The sequence below is a fragment of the Galeopterus variegatus genome, unplaced genomic scaffold, assembly GCF_000696425.1.
Source record: "Galeopterus variegatus unplaced genomic scaffold, G_variegatus-3.0.2 Scaffold984, whole genome shotgun sequence".
NCBI lineage: Eukaryota > Metazoa > Chordata > Mammalia > Dermoptera > Cynocephalidae > Galeopterus > Galeopterus variegatus.
Window position 1 is genome coordinate 343,759 of NW_007727095.1, and position 21,234 is coordinate 364,992.

Genomic DNA, 21,234 nt, shown 5'->3' on the forward strand with positions numbered 1-21,234 from the left:
ATTATCTTAAAGATCTCTTATTTTCCTCCAGGCATTTCATATTCTGGCATTAGGTTTATTAGAAGAGAAGCAACAGCTTCAGAAAACTCCTGAAGAAGAAGTGACATTCGACTTTTACCATAAGGCTTCAAGTATGATTAAGTATCATTTTTCAGCACAGTTCCAGCTAATTACCAATTTGTAACTGAAAGTTTAAATATTAAAGAGCTTTAATTTATCAATTCTTAAAATGTAGAAAAACCCTGAAATTGTCTTTTCCTAGCATCTTTAGATTTTAGCTAATATTTTCTAGTATGCTAATATTTTTTTTAATCCCCCACTGCAATCCTTTTACTACATGATCCCCCCTCACCCCCTTTTTTGGTTGCATACATTAGGGGTTTCTTATTTTCGTTCCTTATCTCATTACTGCCAAGAATTTACTGCTGCATCAACCATAACATTCACACAACCTATCTGTGGAAGATAATATTTTTTAATTTCAAATGATTGTTGAAGTCTGAATGAATGGAAAATGTATTTATTTTGCAGTTTTCAACTTGAAAGAACAGGATAGGTTTAGATTAGATTTCTAGTAAGTGCTACCTAATTAAGGTAGTTTTTTCAAAGACAGTGATTGTAAAACGAATGGTTGGGAGAAAAGCATCTCATTTTCTATTTACCTACTGTATTTTTTAGATCCCTGAAAACATTATAAACCTATTGAGTTTATGGATTTAACATCTCCCACTTTGATATTTTTGGCAGTTTTGTTTCTCATTAAGCACTTTTGCTTAGACTGTGAGCCAAGTGAAGGAGAGGCAAGAGACAGATCATTAAGGGTGGATTTTGCTACACTTTTTCTTTTTTGTAATTCAAGTCTTTCTCATATATCATTTTAAATTTATTATTTAATACTTTATATAACTGTAACTCAGTGTTTCATTTAATTGCAGATTCTTCCATTGAAAAGTTAATGTAGTTAAGGGATTGATTAGCACACCTTGGTTATCAATGTGAATAACATTAACTAAAAGTTGTAATTAGTACATAATTATGAAGATATATATTTACATATGATATGTAATTTTGTGTTTTAAAAAAGGATTGGGAAGTTCAGCCATGAATGCTCAGAATATACAAATGCTTTTAGAAAAACTCAAAGGAATTCCCCAGATAGAAGGCCAGAAGGACATGATAACATGGATACTCCAGGTAAACTAGAAAAGTGAACTGATCGTATCTTGGTTTAAATATTTAAGAATCCTCTGCTTGCCTTTAGAATTAAACCACTGTATTCTTCAATTGTAAAGTCATTTACTACTGATTTGGAAGATTACTTGTATATTTCCATGTTAGTAACTTTTCCTATGTTTTAATGGAGTTTTTTAAAAAATAAAGTAAGATTTATTCATTCGTGTCATGAAAGTACTTCAAAAAGTTCATGGGAAGATTCATATTATCTTTTAATTCTATTTTTCTACAAACTTTTTGAAGTACCCTCGTATTTAGTCAACACGTACTGAATACCTACTATGTGCTATGCTTATTTCTAGACTCTGAACAAGAAAGACAAGTTATCTGCTCTCATGGAGCATATACTCTCGTTGAGATACAGACAGTAAACATAAGTAGGAAAATATCAGAGTAATTCAATACATAAGTAGGGGGTTACACTGGGTAATCAGCAAAAACCTTTCTCAGAAGGTGACATTGGAGCTCAAACCTGAATAACATGGAGTCAGTCTAGAAGAGCACTCCAAGAAGAGGGAACAGGTTTACAAAAGCTCTAAGGTGGCCGGAAAGAAGGCCAGTATGACTATAACCTAATGGGGGAGGGAAAGAAAGGTAGGTAGTGAGGTTAGAGGGGCAGCCAGGGCCAGATTGTGTAGGACCTGATAGGTCAGAGTGAAGTCGTGGATTTTGTTTTTATAGATATCAGGAAACCATTGGAGGATTTTAAGAGACATTATTTGATCTACATTTGTAGAAGATCACTTTGGCTGCTGTGAGGTAGATGGATTACAGAGGACAGGTATGAAAGCAGGAAAAACATTAGGAGAATTTACAGTAATCTTAGTGAGAAGTAAGCATGACCTAGGCTAAGATTCAGGTGGTGAGAAGCTGGACTTATTAAAGTATACTTTGAAGGTAGAATCTATACTGGTTGAGTATCCCATATCCAAAATGCTTGGGACCAAAAGTGTTTCAGATTTCAGATTTTTTCAGATTTTGGATATTTTGAAGTCCAAAATGCTCCAGTGAGCATTTCCTTTGAGCATCATGTCAGCACTCAAAAAGTTTCAGATTTTGGAACATTTGGTATTTGGCATGCTCAACCTGTAGGACTTGCTGATAAATTTGTTGGAAGGGATGAGGGAAATTAAGGAATTGGTGTTTGAACAATTAGGTGAATGGCAGTGCCTTTAGGAGAGTGAATTAGAAGAGGCCAGGAATGTTACTTTAATGGAAAATCCTCCATATGGAAACATGAAGCCAGAGTTATAGAACTTTCTCCCTCATTGTATTCATTAAAATATTTGATTTCAGCTGGATGTTGTTTTGATAATTAGAATGTATAGAGTGCTTACTTTCCACATTCTTATCAATTGGAAATCTTTATATTGATTTATACTTTGAGGTCAGCCCCTTTTACTACTTAATTAGAAACACTCCTTAAGTGAGCTTGATGTAATAGGATATATAACTATAAGATAGTGATGTTATTGTTAAGATTTTTCTTAAAGTAGATTTCATAAATATTAAGTACTATATTTTAAAACATACAATCAAAACAGAAACAAAAGAAGTAGATAACTATTCTACTCATTAAGAAAGTAAGTTGAGCTGTTATTTAGTTTGGCATTCGTACCCTATAGGCACAGTATTATAAATTGGAGATGTATTCCTGAATATTCATTTTTCTATTAGAATACCAAAGTTTATTACCAAAATATATGAAAATACACAAGTATCTGCTCCTAGAAACATTAGGTATTTTACCCAGAGCTTAAAATAATGCCATGTTGTAGTATTCCTCGTGGGATACTACATGACACTGAGGCTCCTTGAAAATATAAATAAGTTTTATGGATGTACCATCCTATTGTTGAAACCTTGACATTTATTAAAAGAATGAGGTAGATCTGTTGTGGAAATGTCTCCAAACATAAATAGTACATAAAGTAGGATCTCTTTTTATGAAAATATTTGTAAACATAAAGGTTATATATTCTGATCATTTTTTTCCAGGAAAGAAGTATTGATAATTTTTATTTTACTAGTTGCTTTTGGAGAGAGAGAGACTGCAGTCAGGGAGAGGAGGATTTCACATTCCACTTCATATCCTTGTCTTTAAATGTCTTTGCACTAAAAATGTTATTTTAAGGTAAAAAAATTTTCTTTTCCCTGGAAAATCTCTGTAAAGCAAACAAGCATGCTCAGAACTGCACACTGAATCAGCTGATTTGCTACCAGTGACCCCCTCCTCAGCTGGATTACTTATTGACTAGGGGAGGTGTTTGTCACAGTCAGGGTCACTTTTCCACCCCCCGTATATTGAAATAGTTTAGGTCAAAGACATTTGGAGACATGATGACAAAACCAGATTAGTGAGTTTTTCTATTAGTGAATTAGTGAATTTTTTCTGGTCAGTCTAACCAAGTCTTAACATTTCATCTGTTTTTCACAGATGTTTGACACAGTGAAGCGATTAAGAGAAAAATCTTGTTTAATTGTAGCAACTACATCAGGATTGGAATCTATTAAGAATGATGAGGTAATAATAATAATAATGGTGACATTCATCTCTGTCTTTGAACTTTACTGGTACTGGTATAAGGGAGCTGCTTCTTTTTGTTGGGAGGAACTTATTTTTCATAAAGTATGTGATGTAAAGCTACATGACTATGCCAGTTGTTGAGTAAGGCAAATCATAACTAAAGCTAAAATGTTTCATTATTTTAGTTATACTAAGTTTCCGTTTGTGTCATCAGGGCTAGGGCTCAGACCTTTCAAACCCATTGTATAGACTGGGTCACCAGACCGACCCTTCACATGCCAGGCTGGGTCACCAGACCCCTCACATGCAGGTCCACACTAGGTAATTGGGAAAGATCCCAGGAGCTGTTGGCAGATGAGACAAGCTCAATCCTCAGCAACAGCAGCATCAGCTTACAGGTCTGGTAGTGGCGGCAGCAGCATCTCAGGGCATCCCGGGGACAGTGGCAGTAACAGCTTACAGCAACAGCCTCCAGCAGCAGTAGTGGCCTCCCCGTTGCCTCCTAGAGGCATCCTGGGGGCAGGAGGGTGCCATGTATCAGAGGGACTCGTCCTTTATACTTAAGTCATAACCCAGTACATCTGGGTGCACATGCACGATTACGTTAGACAGTAACCAAGGAACATCTGGGCACACGTGCCTATCTACATCAATGCTTGGCAAGATTCTGAACATCTGAGGGGCCCTGACCATTTTCCTATATTTTTCCAACATGTGAACTCTGTCCCTCTTTTATTCATTATGCTTCTGTACTTCAAGGATTAACAGTACTTAACAGGTACTTATTCAGTATAATTTATGTATTTTTCAAAAGCAGAGGAAATTGAAGTACAGTGGAGCTCTGTTAGAAATACCTCATCTTATTAATTTTTAAAACATTTTAATTTGTGAAATTGGGATATGTCTCACAATCAATGGCTCCTCATGATTTATTAATGTTTATTAATTTATTATAATTTATTAATGTTTATTAGAGGAATGTAAGATAATGGTACATCTTAGATTCAATGAAATGCAGTAATATTTAGATTACTAATTTCCATAATATAACGAATTATGTTTTAATGATTCTAGTCTTTAAATTATTAGAATATTATCACTAGGGGTTATTAACTGTCCTTCCTAAAAGAAAAACACACTGCAATTATGGTAGAATAGAAAATAAAAAGTCATCAAATACATCTCAGAAACAGTGTGAAAGTTCTCAGTCTTAGCAGTGCAGTTAGGAGTAACTGTTAGACATCATCGAGTTGTTTTAAATTGATTAAATGTCAGTGATTAAGTTGATTGACAAATTATTTAAAATTTTGTTCCATCTAATTTCATTTCTTGATGTACTTGCATTGAGTATAAAAAGCAGTTTATTGGATATTTAAGGGACGTGGCCTTTTACATTAAATCATTGAAATAACCAGGGAAGCTGTATGATGTCATGGAGCCTGCAATGCTAACTTTGAAACATAATTGAATCTAAGCCTTAAGGGGTGATCAAGTTTTTCAGAATCTTACTCTAGGAAATTTTGCCAACTGAACAGTGTATGTGTAAATTTTTAACAGTGGATCTTACCTAATTTTGTGGTTTCTTAATACCCAGATTACTCATGATAAAGAAAAAGCAGAACGAAAAAGAAAAGCTGAAGCTGCTAGGCTACATCGCCAGAAGATCATGGCTCAGATGTCTGCCTTACAGAAAAACTTCATTGAAACTCACAAACTCATGTATGACAACACGTCAGAAATGCCTGGGAAAGAAGACTCCATTATGGAGGAAGAGAGGTAAAAACAAAGCAAAACTAAAAATTATCAACTCAAATTTGGGAAAATTAAATATTTACTTTAAACCATGCTTTTCCAAAATGTATTTTATAGTAAGTGAAATTAAACTGTTTTTAAGCTTAGGAAGGTCAAGAGTGAAGGCTTTAAAGCACTTACTGAATGTAATTTTATATTGATACATTGTTCGAGTGCATAATAAAGTTATGTCAGGAACCTTTATGCACTGAAAGATATGAAGGTGGGAACAACAAAAATAGAAATCAACACCTGTTATTTTGTATGCATGGACATTTTTTAGATACACATCAATTCACAGATTTCCCAGCATTTTTATGATTTCTGATAAAAGACTGCAGGTTTTTATTTTTTTGGCAGCTGGCTGGTCCGGGGATCCGAACCCATGACCTTGGTATAATCAACACCACACTGTAACCAACTGAGCTAACCGGCCAGCCCAACTGCGGTTATTGCAAATTGAAAACAAATTATTTGCCCAAAAAAGGTAGTTTATACAGCCCTAGTTTTTCTTTTTTTCTTAAAGAGAAAGAAGACAATGCCTATAGTTATAGTCGTGGATAGCACATTGGAGTGGAAATCAGTAAATCAAGATTTCTGAGTCCTGACTGGTGTACTGTGGTAGAAATCAGTTAACCTTCTGAGCCATGCTTTTGTGAGGCTGTTATAGATATAGTGAGAAAATGGAGAAGGCAACATAATGACACTTTGAAAAGCACTCCAAGAAATTTGAAATACTGAAAATACCCTCTTATGCCCATTTAAAAAAACAAGCTTTCACTGCTATTTAAAACAATGTATATTGTGGATACTTTTAGGAAATTGTGTTTTTGCAATAATAGTAGACACATTATATTTTATGTAACATGTCTGTAACCCTGAAGCTGAGTATGCTAACAAGGACCATAAAGAATAATGACTATTTTAAAGACTAAAAATAAAAAGATATGAAGGTAAGCTTTCCTTCGCTGACTATTGTATACTAAAACTAGATATAAATTAAAACTTTCAGTAACAAGCAGAAGTCCCAACTCTCGAGGTATTATGTATTAATGACGTACTATTTAGAAAGTAGTGAAAAAGAGACTACTATCAAAATAAAAAGATGTAATCGGGGCTGGCCAGTTAGCTCAGTTGGTTAGAACATGGTATCATAATGTCAGGGCCCATGGTTCAATCTCTGTACCAGCCAGCTACCAAAAAAAGAAAAGAAGAGTAAGCAAAGGTGTACTCAGAGTTAATTGATGGCTTTAATTGTTTCATCATTTATTTTTATTGCCTGGTTGATTGGACATGTAATTTATTTATGTGTTCTCATTGAAAACAATTCAAATTATGTAGTAAGTTGACCATCCTCTACATTCTTGATGTTTCTCCACACATAACCGTGGTTATAAATAGCCATTGTTCTAGACCTCTTTCTACGCATTTATAAACGTATACATAAGGAAATAATGACGCTTGTTTTATGTTTTTTAGTGGGTTATTTTTATTTTACCATATATTTTGTCCTGTAGCTTGCTTTTTCAATGCCTTGTTCTAGACCTCTTTCTACGCATTATAAACGTATACATAAGGAAATAATGAAGCTTGTTTTTATGTTTTTTAGTGGTTTATTTTTATTTTACCATATATTTTGTCCTGTAGCTTGCTTTTTCAATGCCTTATAAATCTTTCTTTTTTTTTTTTAGATTTGAGGTGAATTTTCATTTTTTTCTTAGTTTTATTAATACTATTTTTTTACATTCTATGATGTTATTGTGAGCAGTTGGGAGGGAGAGGGAGACGAGAAAGGGGAAGGAAATGGGATGGAAGAAGGAGGAAGGAGGAGGAGTGGGATTTAGGCCTGTGGCACCCCCCACATTCCCATAGGGGAGACTGGTGGGCTTCCAGCAGTGGCTTGATTATTGCCAGGCTGGGTGCAGGTGTCAAGGGGGCGTGGCAATAGCCTTCCTCTCCCCCACCACCCCAGCTCAGGAACACGGGGCTCTTCTTGCTGAGGCTTGCTAGTCGTCACTGGGCTGATTGAGCATTGGGGGGGCGTGGACGAGGCCCTTGGCCCCCCCGTCCGTCCCCCTCCCTGCCCCCCCTGGCTTGGGAGAGCCCGGGGTGCCTCCTGCAGCAGCTTGGTGGTCACTACAGGGCTGATTGCTCGTGTGGGAGTTGGGGGGAGCATGGACATCAGCCCCCTGCCGCTCCAGCTTGGGAGAGCCCAGGGCTTTTCCTGAAGCAGCTCGGTGGTCGTGGACGTTGCTGGGGTGGTTGCACTTGTTGGGGGGTGTGGCCGAGGCCAGAGGCACCTATCCTCGGGACTGGTTGCAGGTGTTGGGGGGCATGGCTGAGGTCCACGGCCCAGGGGACTTCCAGTCCTTCTAGGTGTTATAGGTGTTCTTTGGTGAAATGAGTCCTTTACTAGTTATCAAACTTTGTCTGGTTGTGGGTACTTTGTTTTTTCTTTCAGTTCTGTGTTAGATTATTTGCTGTTCCCACCACTTAAACTCTGCACTGGAACTAATTTGTTGTCCTTTGCTTACTTCTAAAATGGGGGAACTTCCTACGAGGATCAGTACTTGAGCTCTGTGGTTGGGCTAAATTGATGCTTTGCTGCTGATTCCCTAGGGAAGGCTTTTTGTGAAGCTCAGGTTTTAATACTTCTCTTTATAGGTACTTCCGGTTCTGGTGAAATCTGATGTACCTGGGTTGTATAGAAACACTGGTCTGGACCTAAGTCTTTTCATCAAACTGCTCTCCTTGCAATTCTGTATTCCTGACCAGTCTCCTCTGAGTTGTCCTGCACTGATTGGGGAGCAGATCAGCTGTCCTTGCTATACCCCAGCATTTGCCCAGTGGGCCTGTCTCCCCCACCTCCCATGCTCCAAACACTTCCCATGGGACTGGCCATGCTCTGGTCCCTTGCGATGACTCACCAGCCTCTGAATGGCTCCTTTTTTTCAGTTGTTGTGACTCCTCCGTCCTATGTGGGTCCACAGGAACCCTGTTGGTGGTACTGCTGGCCTGGGGGCCACCAAGGCCCTCTTCTCCCCTGCCGCCTCCTAGCAACTCCATCTGAAGGGCACAGCTGCGGCTTTTGCCAGCTCCTGCTCCATGCACTCAGCAGCTCCCGCCTTAAAGCGGCCACAGCACGAAACAGTCAGAGTGGTTTTTTCTTTCACTCATCATGGCTTCTCTTGCCTTCATGCACTCCATAGGTCTCTCCTCCTCTTCCTCTAAGCTCTAGTGGCCCCAGCTTGGCTGTCATTGCTTTTTAATAGTTGTAAATTGGTTGATTTGTGGGAGAGAGTGATGCTGGGGACCATCTTGACCAGAAGCCTCTTATAAATCTTTTTATGTCAGTATGTATAGATCTATAGTGTAGATTCAACATCATCCTTTATGACTGCTGCATAGTCTCTCATGGTGTGGATATATAATTATTTATCTGATTTTGGACATTTAGGTTGCTTCAATTTTTCCTTATTACAATTTGTCAGACCATTTCTGTATGAACCTCCTTGTGCAATTGTGCAAATAGTTCTCACGTTTTTAATGCAGTAAGTGAAAGGGCTGGGTCAAAATTGGAATAGATGGCCACATTGCCCTCCAAAGTGGTTTTCTCAATTTCTACTTCCAGCAGTGTATGAAAGTGCCTATTTTCTTCATTCTCATGATTACTTAACTATTATTAGTGCTTGAAAATATTTGATATTGTCAAAATTAAGAATTTGTGTCAATCTGATCAAATTTCCCTGATTACTAGTTAGTACTGACTAGTAATCAGGGAAATTGATTGTTCACTGACCTTTTACATTTTATCTTCTAGGAATTGCCTGTTATTATCCTTTGCCCATCTCTATTGGGTACTTTGCTCTTGTCTTATGGATTTATAGAAGTCCTTTAAAATTATGGACGCTAAACTTTGTTATATGTGTTTCACATATATTGTCCCTATTTCTTTAACATTAATTATGGGGATTAGCCAGAGAAGAGTTTTCAATATTGATGAAAACATTTAGAGTTCTAACTTTTTTTTGGCAGCTGTCTGGTACAGGTATCCAAACCCTTGACCTTGGTGTTATGACACTGTGCACTAAGTTTTAACTTTTTGTATCTTGTTTAAGAAGGCTTTTCCTATCCAAAATCACAAGTATATTCTCTTATGTTTTTCTTAAAACCTATATTTTAATTTCATGATTACATTAATACATTTTTTCTTTTAAAAATCAAGTTCCATTTGAGCACCAGCCCAAATCCTGGATCTCTTTCTGTTCTTTCTCAGAGATTCTCTGATTATAATTTTCATGTTTTCTTGTCAATATTTTTACTGTATTATTACATACAAATATACATAACCACAGAAATTATATAGTGTCATTCAGCTTTTTGTTTTATTTTCATAAATGGTATTATGTACATATCATTCTGCAACTTCACATTTTCTTTCTCTTATAGGATGTCTTAGAAATCTGTATATGTTCTTATATACAAATTGAGCTCAGTGTTTCTCAGTCTTGGCATTTGTGTGATGATTCTTTTTCATGTGGGACTGTTCCATGAACTGGAGGACATTTAGCCTGCTAAGTTTTTTTTAGTTTTAACAGCTACCAAAATCGAATAGAAACCTAAATGCCTAATGAGTGGGAATGGATAAAACTCTTAGGGCACATATAATAAGAATACTGTGCAGCCATTTAAAAATTTTTCTGAAGAAATTTTAATGACATAAGAAAATAAAAATATAAAGCAGGATGCAAATCTTTGTATGTAATGTGATCTTATTTATGTAAAAAAGTATAAGTAGAAAGCTGACTAGAAGGAAATATACAAGGTTATTAAGTGGTCATCTATGTTGTGGGAGTATAATGCTTTTTATATTCTTCTTTATACTTTTCTAGATCTTATAAAATTTCTTCAATAAGTGTGTATTATTTTTATATTTAAAAAAAAATAACTCAGCCTGTTGGTACAGTACGTTAAATGTAATTATAATATACATTCTGTTTTGTGATCTTTTTTTTGCATTTATCAACAAAAAATGTATTTTCTAATAAGCAAATTAACTGATAAAAGCCAGAAAGGTCAGGGGGAAAGCTTTTAAGCTAATATTGCTAAATATTATTTTTATTTGTATTCTTATTTTATTCTACAGTTACTTAAAATCTACCAAAATATAAAGACAAGTGACCAAAACATGTGTCCTCAGTCCTCATTTCTGGTCGTTTCTTTTGGTAGCACCCCAGCAGTCAGCAACTACTCTAGAATTGCTTTGGGTCCTAAACGGGGTCCATCTGTTACTGAAAAGGAGGTGCTGACATGCATCCTCTGTCAAGAAGAACAAGAGGTGAAAATAGAAAATAATGCCATGGTATTATCAGCCTGTGTCCAGAAATCCACCACCTTAACCCAGCACAGGGGGAAACCCATAGAACTCTCAGGGGGTATGTATTGTTTAATAAATATCCTTTCAAGCATTTCTCTTCATTACTATGTAATTAGAAAAAATACTATTTGAAAGAAATTTGGGAGTGAGGTTGTATTTAGTTTTATTTTGTTAGATCACAGTTTTACCCATATGTAAAATAGACTCTAGGTTTTTACATGCCATGTGGGCTGCTTTGTTTTATTTTTATTTTTTTATTTTAATTTTTGTTGGCACTTGGCCACATTGCTCATTTTATTTCTCTGTTAATCTATGTTTCTTTTTGCTGAACCATTTGAAAGTAGGTCACAGGTGTCATGACATTTCATCCCTAAATATTTCCACATGCATTTTCTAAAACTAAGGAAATCTATATCTACTGTAGCCTTATCATATTTAAGAAAGTTCATAGTTCAGAAATATCATCTAATATAAAATTCATATTTCTCCAGCTGTTCTCAAAATGTCTACAATAGAGAGACTTTTTTTTTCATGCAGGATCCAAACACATTTATGAGTGGCTTTGATTATGTTTCCTCTAGTCTATTTTAATCTAGAATAGTCCGTTGCCTTTTTTTTTCATGATAACTTTTTTGAAGAATGCAGGCCAATTGTCTGTACGATGCCTTTTACTGTGAATTTGTCTGTTGTTGCCTCATGATTAAATTTGTGGTAAACATTTTCTTGGCAAGAGTACTAATTAGGTAATGTATTGCTTTTCTTACATCAGGAGTTAGATGCTTTATTTTTAAAGTACCTCTGGAGAAATAATGATGATAATAACAGATAATATTAATTGACTGCTTAACATGTGCCAGACACTTAAGTGCTTTTTGTGTATCTATTTACTTAATCTTCATGACAGTCCTATGAGTTAGGTACCAATATTGTCTCCATTTTACACATGAGGGTACAGAGAGGTTATATAACTTGCCCAAGGTCATGAGTTTTAAGTGATGAAACCAGAACTTGAAATTCCTTGTCTGTGCTTTTTTTCTACTACGTTATAATGCCCCTATATATCTTTCAAAATTATCATCCAGTCAAATTACTCTTAAAATTACAGAAGTAAAATGTGCTCGAATCATAGAAAATCATTTCAACAGCCAAGATAAAGCAGCTTAAACCTAATGTTCAAAATTAAAATGTTAATAAAAGAAAGAGTTGTTATTAATTCATACCAATTTTAGAGTCATACCTCATAGTCTAGCTTTATATTTTCTCTTTTTCGTTTTTTTTTTTTTTTTTTTGCTATTAAGAATATATGTCCTGTTGTCATGATATTGTGACACTTTCCTTAGACATTCCTGAGAAAGTTTGTGATTAGAATTTTAGACCTGATAACCTCTCTCTTTCTCTTTTTCCTCCTTTATATAACTTTGGAAGCAAGGTGAATACATATTCTTATTTTTTGTGACACTTTCCTTAGACATTCCTGAGAAAGTTTGTGATTAGAATTTTAGACCTGATAACCTCTTTCTCTTTTTCCTCCTTTATATAACTTTGGAAGCAAGGTGAATACATATTCTTATTTTTGTCTTCCTGTACCAGAAACCTTGGACCCACTTTTTATGGATCCAGACTTGGCATATGGAACTTATACAGGAAGCTGTGGTCATGTAATGCATGCAGCATGCTGGCAGAAGTAAGTTGTTCTTCTGACATGTTCTTGAAAGAGACTAGGAACATTGAAGTTCACTAAAGGCCAGAAAAAGGCATGTTTTCTCATGTCTTCTTTCCTTCCTTCTTATTTGAATAATTTAAGCAATTTTAATTACTAATTCAGTTTGCATGATACTAATTATTATCTGCCTTGGAAATTAGTATGTAAAGTTGTCAATTTAAGATTTTCACTGTTCCTTTAGGTGCTTCCTCTCCACAAACTAATCAGTTGCTCTTTATCAGTATTCATGTAAAAGAAGCAGTAATCTTTGTAAAAATTTCATTACCCTGAAAACATATAGTGAAAAGTAACTTTGAGACAGAATAGGACAAGAAGTTCTAGTTCTATCTTTGGAAAAGATAAAATTCAGAAATGTAATTTCTGAGAAGTCTTACATAGGGTTTACCTGTTTGACATTGGATTAAAATATATAATTTTCCTGTGATAGCCCTTACTACTTCAGTTCATTGGAAACTGAGGAAAGTAGTGTCTACTTTGTATCTCCATGCTGTTGAGGCAGGAGACTAGTTGTGAGTCAGTAAACTTATTTTAAATTTGTATCTGCCATGATGTATTTTCCAGTTTGCCCCCAATAGAAATGGGCAGCCTGTTTCTTCTATAATTATAACTTATGTATTTTTGCATTTAGGTTCTAAAGATGTTTATTGGAACAAAAATAACGGATTTTTTTTTACTTGGATTAGAACAAAATTACATGTGCAGTTGTAAATGGACCTGTATCTCTGGAATTTTGCAGGTACTTTGAAGCTGTACAGCTTAGCTCTCAGCAGCGCATTCATGTTGACCTTTTTGACTTGGAGAGTGGAGAATATCTTTGCCCTCTTTGCAAATCTCTGTGCAATTCTGTAATCCCCATTATCCCTTTGCAACCTCAAAAGATAAACAGGTATATTTTAATTTATGTTTTGGTTAGTTTTTTAAAAGCTGTCTTTAATCCTTTAATTTGTGCCTGTTTTTGTTAGATTATGAGTTTCTTTTTAACTCTTTAAAGGAATTAATATTTTTTATTTCTTAACTTGTATCATACTTTAAAAATGTGACTAAAAGCCCAAAATTTGGTCTCTAAGAGAACTAGAATGTTTATTTACTCAAATCTATATGTTGTACGTATATCTTCCAACAGCCATTAAAGTAGTAGAACTCTAATCTCTGTCTTAGCCACTCATAGAAGGAGAAGAGATATAAAAAAAAGAAATTCATTTCTTTCACATGGCCCCTTGCCACTAGTGGAGTTGCTATTTGGAGTTAGGTAGCTCTAAAGATCTTAGTATTATTTTTTTAATTCTACTATATATCTGAAGATCCAAATGCTATTATTTTAGAGACATGGACAAAATGTTATCTGTAAAAATTAAAAAATTAATTTAAAAAACCCCATTAGATTCATCATATAACTTTGGATAGTGCTTGAGTGTTTAGAGTTTTTAAAATTTTGTATTCTGATCATCCGTGAATGGATTTTTTTTTTTTTTTTTTGTCCTTTTTGAGACCAGCCACACCGCGCTCAGCCAGTGAGCGCTGTGAGCGCACCGGTCATCCCTATATAGGATCCAAACCCGCCGCGGGAGTGCTACTGCGCTCCCAGCGCCCCACTCTCCCGAGTGCTCCACAGGCTCGGCCCCGTGAATGGATTTTAACAGCAAATTTATTAGTTTTTTATGACAACTAGGACACTTAATTATATATTTCTGTATTTTCACTGTTCTATATCATAACAGTACTATTTATAATTGTTATTATTTCAGTGTCTTTGAAATTCACTGGATTTGTAATGATAAATTAAGTTTTGCTAAAGAAAATGGTTTTGTTGATAAAAACACCTTTAACACGTCCCTACAACAGGAGAGTTCAAAGGTGATAAGTTTGGCAAGCAGCGTCAATAAGTAGTTAGCCTGTCTCTGCTATTCCATGTAATTGGAAAATCTAATTGGGAAATTGTCTTCTTCAGCCTACTGGGACATAGAAGGTCATCTTATAGGAAAAGGGTGAAAAAAGATTTATCTTTTTAGTCATTGTTGAGTAATTACTGTGTTCTAGATACTCCACCAAGCACTTGATACATTATCTTATTTAATTCTCACAGTAGTCTAATGGAGTAGATACTGTTATTTCCATTTAAAAATAAGGAAGTGGTCTGGTGCTGGTAACACAAAGGTCAGGGTTCAGATCCCTATACCAGCCAGCTGCCAAATAAAGATAAAGATAAGGAATTGGAGACTCTGAGTAGTTTTTACTTGTCCCAACACAGACCCAGGATTTGAATTCAGACATGACTTAAAAGCTTTACCTAACTATACACCTGAAGACAAAGGTAAAATAAATCATAATGAAATAAGGTGACTTTCCAACATCTTGTTAGACAGTACAAGCCTTTTTTACATAGTGGTTCCCCAAAATAAGTATTATTAAACATATAAATTACTCTGAAGGAATATTCAGCAACTTCTTTCTTTGATGGCTTTAAGAATAGGATTCTTCAAGGAAATCCTTTCTAAAGTCAGAAAACTGATCCTTATGACCATGTCTCTTAGAACCCTGGGGCAATTTTAATCTATAGTAACAATTTTGTTACTCAACAAATTTGTTACTGAAATATATACTTATACATAACATGTTTATTAGGTATTTGAACTTACCTGTGTGGTTGAATATATTTGCCTTTTTGTATTTTAGAAAGTCAATATGAGTATAATCTAAGATATTAAAGGTAGAAGCATATGAAAACATCAAAACTAATATTTTTATTAAATCTATCAAAATTTATAATATAATTTATTAAAAATTAGAACTAATATGATAATATTTTTAAAGAAAATTTATCGTAACCAGTTATAGTACACTTTTTTTTTAAGAACTGAAAAAATTCTTTAGGTTGAATTTGTGCCCAGGTATATAAATTTCGGTACTGTTCATTATATATATATATATATATATATTTTTTTTTTTTTTTTAACTTCACTCAAGTTAAATCTGTCCTTTCAATAAACAGATTTTTATTTTATAGTCTTTTTTAATAATGCTGTTTCTGATCCCTTTTTGGATCTTTAATCAAGTCCCTGCCCTTATGAAATTTACATTCTAGGAAGGAGAAACTGGCAATAAACAAATAAATACAAAGTGTTGAGTAGTGAGAAATATGAGTACTATGAGAAAACTAAGGCACCAGAGTAAAGGGCTAAAGACAGACTGGGTCATGGGGCTATTTATGGACAGAGTTGTCAGGGAGCTCCTCTCTGAGATGGTGCCATTTGAGTGGAAACCTGAATGAAGCGAAGGACAAGCAGTGCTGCTCTCTAGAAGAAGAGAATTCTAAGCACGGGCAATATCAAGAGCAAAGGACCCAAGTTAGGAATGCAGTTGGAATGTTCTAGGAATAGCAGGATGGCAGCATACCTGGAATAGAGCAAGCAAAGAGCCAGATCATGAGAGGGCTTATGAGCTAAGATTAGAAGTTAGAATTTTATTTTATGTATGATAGGAAACCACCAGAGTGTCTTGAACAGGGGAATGATATGATCTGATTTACATTTTTAGAAGATTCATCTGGCTTCTGTATGATGAACTCATACTTAGTAATGAAACACAGGAGTAGAAGCAGGAAGAACAGTTAGGAGTCTATTGAAGTAGTCCAGGTGAGAGATGAGGTGACTGAGATGTAATAGTGGTAGTGGTAGAGGCAGAAAGAAGTGATCAACTTGGGATATATTTAGAAGTAAAACCTGCAAGGCTAGCTAACAGGTTAACGTGTGAATAGAGGTTTTTGAGGCCAAGACTAAGTTTGGCTTAAACCACTTCACTAATCATTTTTCATACTAGGAGGTAGTATAGACAGATTAATCTGGAGTCAGACTGCAGGAATTTAAATCTTAGATCCAAGATCCATCTAAATCCAGTAAACCAGTTTCTCTGGCCAGAGGAACTGGGAAAAGGGGCCCCACTGTTCCAAAGAGTGCAAGGTGAGTCCTTATTTTTTTCTGTCTTTGCCTCACAACTTCACCCCAAGGGCAGCACCAGTCACGTAAATTTGCATGATAGCATGCAAGACTAAAACTGAGAGAAACGTGTCATTTTGGCCAAAGGAACTAGGAAAAAAGGGCCCTTTTGAGCTACAGAGTTTGGGAGAAATTCCAGAGAGGAGAGAACTGTAGAAGGGGACTCTCCTATTTTTGAGACCAGCTCAAGTCCTGGGCTCACCTCCAAGCTGCGTAAGTACAGAATAGGCCCAAAGAAGCATAGCACAGTCTTTAAGAATTAAGCTGCATTTAAATCACCACTCAAGTCCCTGACTAATTCCATGAGTAGTACATCTGCTAGGCAGATCAAAATAGCATAGCAAAGGTTCTGAAAACTAACATTGGAACCACCATCCATTGAAGATGAGACAAAATTGATTGAACCTGAGTTGATTGCCTACTAAAACACTTTTAAAATGCACATTTTTCCAGATGATTTTAATAGGACCTAGAATCTCACAATATAATATTCAAAATATCCAAGATACAGTCTAGAAATTACTTGACATACAAAGAACCAGAAAAGTCTGACCACCTCTTATGGGAAAAACAATCAAATGCCAATTCTGAGATGTTTTAAATGTTGAACTTATCAGACAAAAAGTTTAAAGAAGCTATATAAATGTAAAACATAAAGTAAAGGTAAACATTCTTGAAATGAGTGAAAAATAGGAGCAGAAAAGTACAGACTACTTAAAAAAAACTATATGAGATAACACGATGGTATGTCCAAAAGTTCATGTAATGATTTGTATTAAATTTCAATCCTGTTTTTCCACAGACTTTTGGAAATCTCATAGAATTGAAAAAATAATATGCGAAATAAAAGTTAACTAGATGGGCTCAATAGGAGAATGGAGATGAGGAGATAAGTGTCAGTGAATTTGAATTAGATCAGTGGAAATTATCCAATCTGAAGAACAGACAGAAAAGAGATGGAGAGGGGCTGTTCAGTTTGCTCAGTTGGTGAGAATGTGGTGCTGATAACACCAAGGCCCAGGGTTTGATCCCTGTACAGGCCAGCCACCAAAAAAATAAAGAAAGAAAGAAAGAAAAGAGAGGGAAAAAAAAGAAAATGGGTCCTTAGGGACATATAGGACAATCTTTTAAAAATTCAACATTTGTGTCATTGAAGTCCCAAAAAGAAAGGGAAAAAGGATGATGTGGAATAAAATCTTTAGAGAAATAATGGCTGAAAACTTCCCAAATTTGGTGAAATCATAAATTTACAGATTGAAGAAGTTGTGACTCAAACATATAAACTTAAAGAAAATCACACTCGGACACATCATAACAAAACTGCTGAAAACAAAAGATAAAGAAAAAATCTTGAAAGCAACTAGAGAAAAACAACCAATTCCATTTAGGGGAATAATGTTCAAATTTGATGAGGAAATAGAGCCACAGAGAGGTTTAGTTCTCACATAAAGTCCTACTAAGTGGCAGAGCTAGTATTCAAATCCAGGCAGTTTGGCTCCAGATCCTTTATTCTTATTCACTGATATATGTTGCCATACTAAGAGAACACATATACATTCGTTAAAAATGGAAATATAGAGGGAGAGTTACTGATATGGAAAAACATTCATAATATGTTAGGTGAAGAAGCAAGATGCAGAACAGTACTATATGGTGTTGTCTTTTTTAAAAAAATTTATATGGAGAACAAAAGAATATCACCCAAATGTTATTTGTGGTTATCTGGGTGGAGAAATTTCAGGTGATTATTTATTGCCTATTAGCATGTTCTAAGTTTTTTTCTAAAATGATCATAAAAAAAAATTTATATGGAGAACAAAAGAATATCACCCAAATGTTATTTGTGGTTATCTGGGTGGAGGAATTTCAGGTGATTATTTATTGCCTATTAGCATGTTCTAAGTTTTTTTCTAAAATGATCATATATCATTTTTAAAAGCTAGGAAAGTATATGTCAGACTAAACCTATTTATGATTTTTCTTTTTCCTTTTAATTTATAAGGCGAAAACCCAACAATTCCTGTCTTGTTTAATCAAGGAATGGGAGATTCCACTTTTGAGTTTCACTCCATCCTGAGTTTTGGAGTGCAGTCTTCGTAAGTACCTAAATAGTTAAGAGAAGGTTGTAAATGGTTGTGAAAATAAGAATGAGAAATAGTCCTTCCTTTTTTACTTTCTTCTTTATTTGTAAAATTGTTTTATTCCATTTTTATCTTGTTTCCCTCTCCTTGGAGTTTTATTTGTAAATTTTATTGGTAAATTAAGTGGTTTGAACCAAAAAATCAGATTGTACCACATACGTATGTATAATTACAATGTGTCAATTAAAATTATTTAAGAAATTGAGTGATTTGAGATATTAATCTCTATTTGGGTGAACCATGCCTCTAACCAACCATTTTTGATCAACCAAAATGCCAATTTTGTGTGGTCTAACCTAAAAGAGGACCAGAATTTAAGCGACTTCAGTTAAAGTCACATCTAACTTACTCTGTGACTTACTAAAATGTCTCAGGTCACTTCACCCCACCCTCAAATCATTTTCGTGTATGTAGAATTGAGGCAATAAGTCTATTGGAGAGATATTTAGGAAGACACTGAAAAATATGTTCCCAAATCAGGTATTATTATTTTATGAATACTTACTCTCTGGGGTTCTTTTTTCTAGTTGTGATCCTTGTTTATATTATCCCATTGCTACTGAAAATACTTGTTACAAATGGAGGTTCAGAAAACCAGAAAGTATCACTCCAAGTACACAATATTCCCACACACGCACACACACACACACCCATATTAACACAAAAGTACTTTATCCCTTTTCCAAACACCAAAACATGTTAGGTCAGATCTGTTTCCTCTAAATTTTATTCCTTCTCTGTCCAGTATATCCCTTAATTTGGACCTGAAACCTTCCAGCCGATCATTTACTGTATCTTTTATAAGGAGTGGAGTTATTTGGGTCATTACCATTTCGTAAGAGATATTTTTCTACCTTCAGGAGATACAGTTCTGTTTTTCCTATTTTTTTCTTATTGAATAAATCTTTAGAAGGTCTAATCTCTAATTTGGCAAAGAGCAGTTTATTTATGTCAAAAGGAGCTAAATTGTTTCTGTTGTTTCAGTACCTAATTGGATTTCTAAGTAAGTAACCCCTTTTAATAAATCATTATATAAATTTTTATTTTTTTATTTTTAGGATCAAATATTCTAATAGCATCAAGGAAATGGTCATTCTCTTTGCCACAACAATTTATAGAATTGGACTGAAAGTGCCTCCTGATGAAATGGATCCTCGAATCCCCGTGATGACTTGGAGCACATGTGCTTTCACTATCCAGGCAATTGGTAAAGCCTATAAGAAAACTGTTTTGGAGGTTTCAGTGAAACAGAATTAACACTGATTGACCAAAAATTATTCCTTTTTTTCCCTGATGGCTCAAAATAATTTGACTTGTTTGAAGATTGTTAGTATTTCAGTATATTGGTATGACCTTCTGCCATTTGATCTGAGAACTTTTTTTTATTAATCTCTTTTCAACTATAATCATGAACATATGCAACATAAGATAAAAATATTTTAAAGGGATAGATTGAAGCAAGCTGTAGTCAAAAGCTGGCAGATTTACAACACTAGAAGATCAGGAAAAACAGCCAAATGATGAAGAATCAAACCAGAAATGTACAGTAATTTTTGTTTCTTTTATACTTTGAAAGAAAAAGAAAGAAAAACCAAAGTCACCTAAAAAAAAAAAATTACCAGAAAAGGAAAGGAAGACAGGCAATCAGGAGAGTCAGATTAGCAGGCAGAAACTAACCAGGTCTGATAGGAAGCCTACTGTCAATTTCTTTGTCATATACAAAACTTCTCAGAGAAAAGTTTAGAATCACTTAGATTTTTTTTTTTTCCCCTTTTTTTTGTGACCGGCAACGGATCGCAACCCTCAGTGTCGCGCCTGTACCGGACCGGGACCAGCCACGGGATCGCAACCCTTGGTGTTGTGTCCGCACCTCACTCAGCCAGTGAGCGGAACCGGTCCGTATGTGGGATCCGAACCCTCGGCGGGAGCGCCACCGCGCTTCCCAAGCGGCGCACTATAGCAGTGCGCCACCGGGCCGGCCCAATCACTTAGATTTTTAAATTAGCACTTTTGCTCATTACAATCACGAAGTACAGAAGTATATGGAAAAGATTAAGAACTGTAATTCTTTCATATCTTTATCTAAGCTTGATCTCCCTTTCCAATATATATTTTTCTAAGTTGTTTTTAATGGAGTCTGCTACACTTTTTTCATTTAAATATATATATATATTTTTTCCTTTTTGTCTTTTTTCGTGTCCGGCAACGGATCGCAACCCTCAGTGTCGCGCCCGTACCGGACCGGGACCGGCAACGGGATCGCAACCCTCGGTGTTGCTCCCACACCTCGCTCAGCCAGTGAGCGGGAACCGGTCTGTATGTGGGATCCGAACCCTCGGCGGGAGCACCGCCACACTTCCCAAGCGGTGCACTGTAGCAGTGCGCCACCGGGCCGGCCCCTAAATATATTTTTGTAACAACACATTATTTCACTATTTGAATGAAGTAGC

General features: G+C 35.4%; 1 protein-coding gene across 1 annotated transcript in view; it reads left to right on the forward strand.

Annotated features, from left to right (window-relative positions):
- UBR1 (ubiquitin protein ligase E3 component n-recognin 1) overlaps nucleotides 1–21,234 on the forward strand; it is a 143,251-nt gene that overhangs the window by 84,120 nt on the left and 37,897 nt on the right. The window contains exons 26-35 of the mRNA XM_008574027.1: nucleotides 32–131; nucleotides 1,085–1,194; nucleotides 3,671–3,757; nucleotides 5,355–5,536; nucleotides 10,781–10,986; nucleotides 12,519–12,612; nucleotides 13,388–13,537; nucleotides 16,522–16,607; nucleotides 18,646–18,739; nucleotides 19,843–19,991. Coding sequence (XP_008572249.1) covers nucleotides 32–131; nucleotides 1,085–1,194; nucleotides 3,671–3,757; nucleotides 5,355–5,536; nucleotides 10,781–10,986; nucleotides 12,519–12,612; nucleotides 13,388–13,537; nucleotides 16,522–16,607; nucleotides 18,646–18,739; nucleotides 19,843–19,991 — 1,258 coding nt within the window. The remainder of the gene's footprint in view (nucleotides 1–31; nucleotides 132–1,084; nucleotides 1,195–3,670; nucleotides 3,758–5,354; nucleotides 5,537–10,780; nucleotides 10,987–12,518; nucleotides 12,613–13,387; nucleotides 13,538–16,521; nucleotides 16,608–18,645; nucleotides 18,740–19,842; nucleotides 19,992–21,234) is intronic.